At 60.9% G+C, this 1,671-nt stretch overlaps 1 protein-coding gene across 1 annotated transcript in view; it reads right to left on the reverse strand.

The window, feature by feature from the left end:
• LOC104129305 (rho guanine nucleotide exchange factor 16) overlaps positions 1-1,671 on the reverse strand; it is a 10,472-nt gene that overhangs the window by 7,052 nt on the left and 1,749 nt on the right. Inside the window, exons 3-5 of the mRNA XM_009642226.2 lie at positions 1,372-1,541; positions 982-1,038; positions 344-504 (exon numbers count right to left, since the gene is read on the reverse strand). Coding sequence (XP_009640521.1) covers positions 344-504; positions 982-1,038; positions 1,372-1,541 — 388 coding nt within the window. The remainder of the gene's footprint in view (positions 1-343; positions 505-981; positions 1,039-1,371; positions 1,542-1,671) is intronic.

The raw sequence follows: 1,671 nt of genomic DNA on the forward strand, positions 1-1,671 counted from the left end.
CAGGCGCCACCTTCATGGCAGTGCCAGGACACCCGAGGAGGAGGTTCCAGGCAAACAGGAGTGTCCCAGGCACGGGGACGGGGGCTCAGCCAGCGTTTGGTAACCGACTGCAGCCGCACGCCTGAGCATCACCATTATAACCCATTAAAAAAAAAAAGGGGCACAGCACTCTGCAGGGGTACGTGCCGCGACACGAGGCACTAGGAGGAAGGGCGGTAGGTGGGACATCTCGGTACCTTCAACAAAATCCAAGGGACAGTTGGTTTTACACAGCAAATCAGAGCTCCAGAGTCACTGCTCCAGGCCTGCCCAGCCCCAGCCCCGGCCGACGGCCCCCACTTGCCTGGTGCTGACCGCCAGGATGTCGCCGACGTTGGAGAAGAGGTGGTGGTGCTCCGTCTGAGTCATGGTCTCCCTCAGCTCCTCCGACCTCATGAAGTGGCACACCAGGATGTTCAGGCTGTGCATGTAGGAGTACTCAGACGTGATGATCTCAAACATCGCCTGAAAAAGCAGGGCAGGGAAGATGTAACGACACAAAACGGATTACTACTGATTAAACAAGGCCATGAATTAAAACTTGCTGTATCTTATTTACATTCCATTGGCACGAAGCCACTGGAAATAAGGGAATACCATACTCTTGCAGCAAAGTTCCCTCAGGCACTGCCGGCCAACACCAGTAACTTCAGCATGTTTTAGGACTCTCCTTCACTAATAAGCCACAGCCCTGAGAGGTTTTCCTTTTCAGTGGCTATTTCCCACCAGCATCCGAAGGAGTTGCCTGCTTCCCCGCCAAGATGTGCGGGCGAGCTCTCCCAGTGCCCAGTCCCGGAGCTGCTGGAGGCGGCAGCACCATAAACCCCGCACGCAGGAGCTGGACCCGAGCCCTGTGCGAGCGGTCCCGGACACCGCCACGCGTGTCCCCGCCGCCTTCGGCGTTTACCCTGCACTCCCGGGCACGCCTACGGCTCCGCTCACCTCCTGCCGTTTGCGCTCTTCGGGCGAGATCTGCTGCAGGATGCCCGCTTCCAGCACCTGCGGGCGAGAGGCCGGGATCAGCGGGCGCCACGGCTGCGGCGCGACGGTCCTCCAACGCCCTCTAGTGTGGTCTGGGGCTCGGCCCGGCCCCGCCAGCATCCCGACGAGCCTGGACAGGAACCCGTGCATCCCAGCCAGGGCTGGACAGACCCCGAACATCCCATCGCAACGACTAACGCTGCCGAATTATCCGCTCAGGGCTTGTCGGGCAGCTCAGAGAGCTTTATAAAATACACGCGGCTGTGCTGTGGCACGGCACAAGCGTGGGAGCAGAGGGTGGGGAAGGCAAGTGGGGCCTCTCGGACCCCCCGGGCTGGGAGCTGCCCCTACCTCTGGGAGCTGGCTCCAGGTCACTTGTGCCGGGCGATAGCTCCGCACCACGATAACAGCATCCGGAGGGGACGGCTCTTCTGGGATGGATTCCTCCAGCAAATCCTCATCTGACTCATGGCTGATGGAGTTCAGGCCTCTCTCACGGATTTCCTGATACAGCCGGGGCTCTGCAGAGCAAAAGGCGAGAGGTCAGTGAATTCCCTCCCAGCTGCGGCCCACCGCCTTCCCTTCCCACCGCCGCCCCAGCCCGTCAGCCAAGAGCCCTGCCACGAGCACTGGCGAGCCAGGACCAGCCTC

Source organism: Egretta garzetta, unplaced genomic scaffold (assembly GCF_000687185.1).
Source record: "Egretta garzetta isolate BGI_Z169 unplaced genomic scaffold, ASM68718v1 scaffold737, whole genome shotgun sequence".
Lineage (NCBI taxonomy): Eukaryota > Metazoa > Chordata > Aves > Pelecaniformes > Ardeidae > Egretta > Egretta garzetta.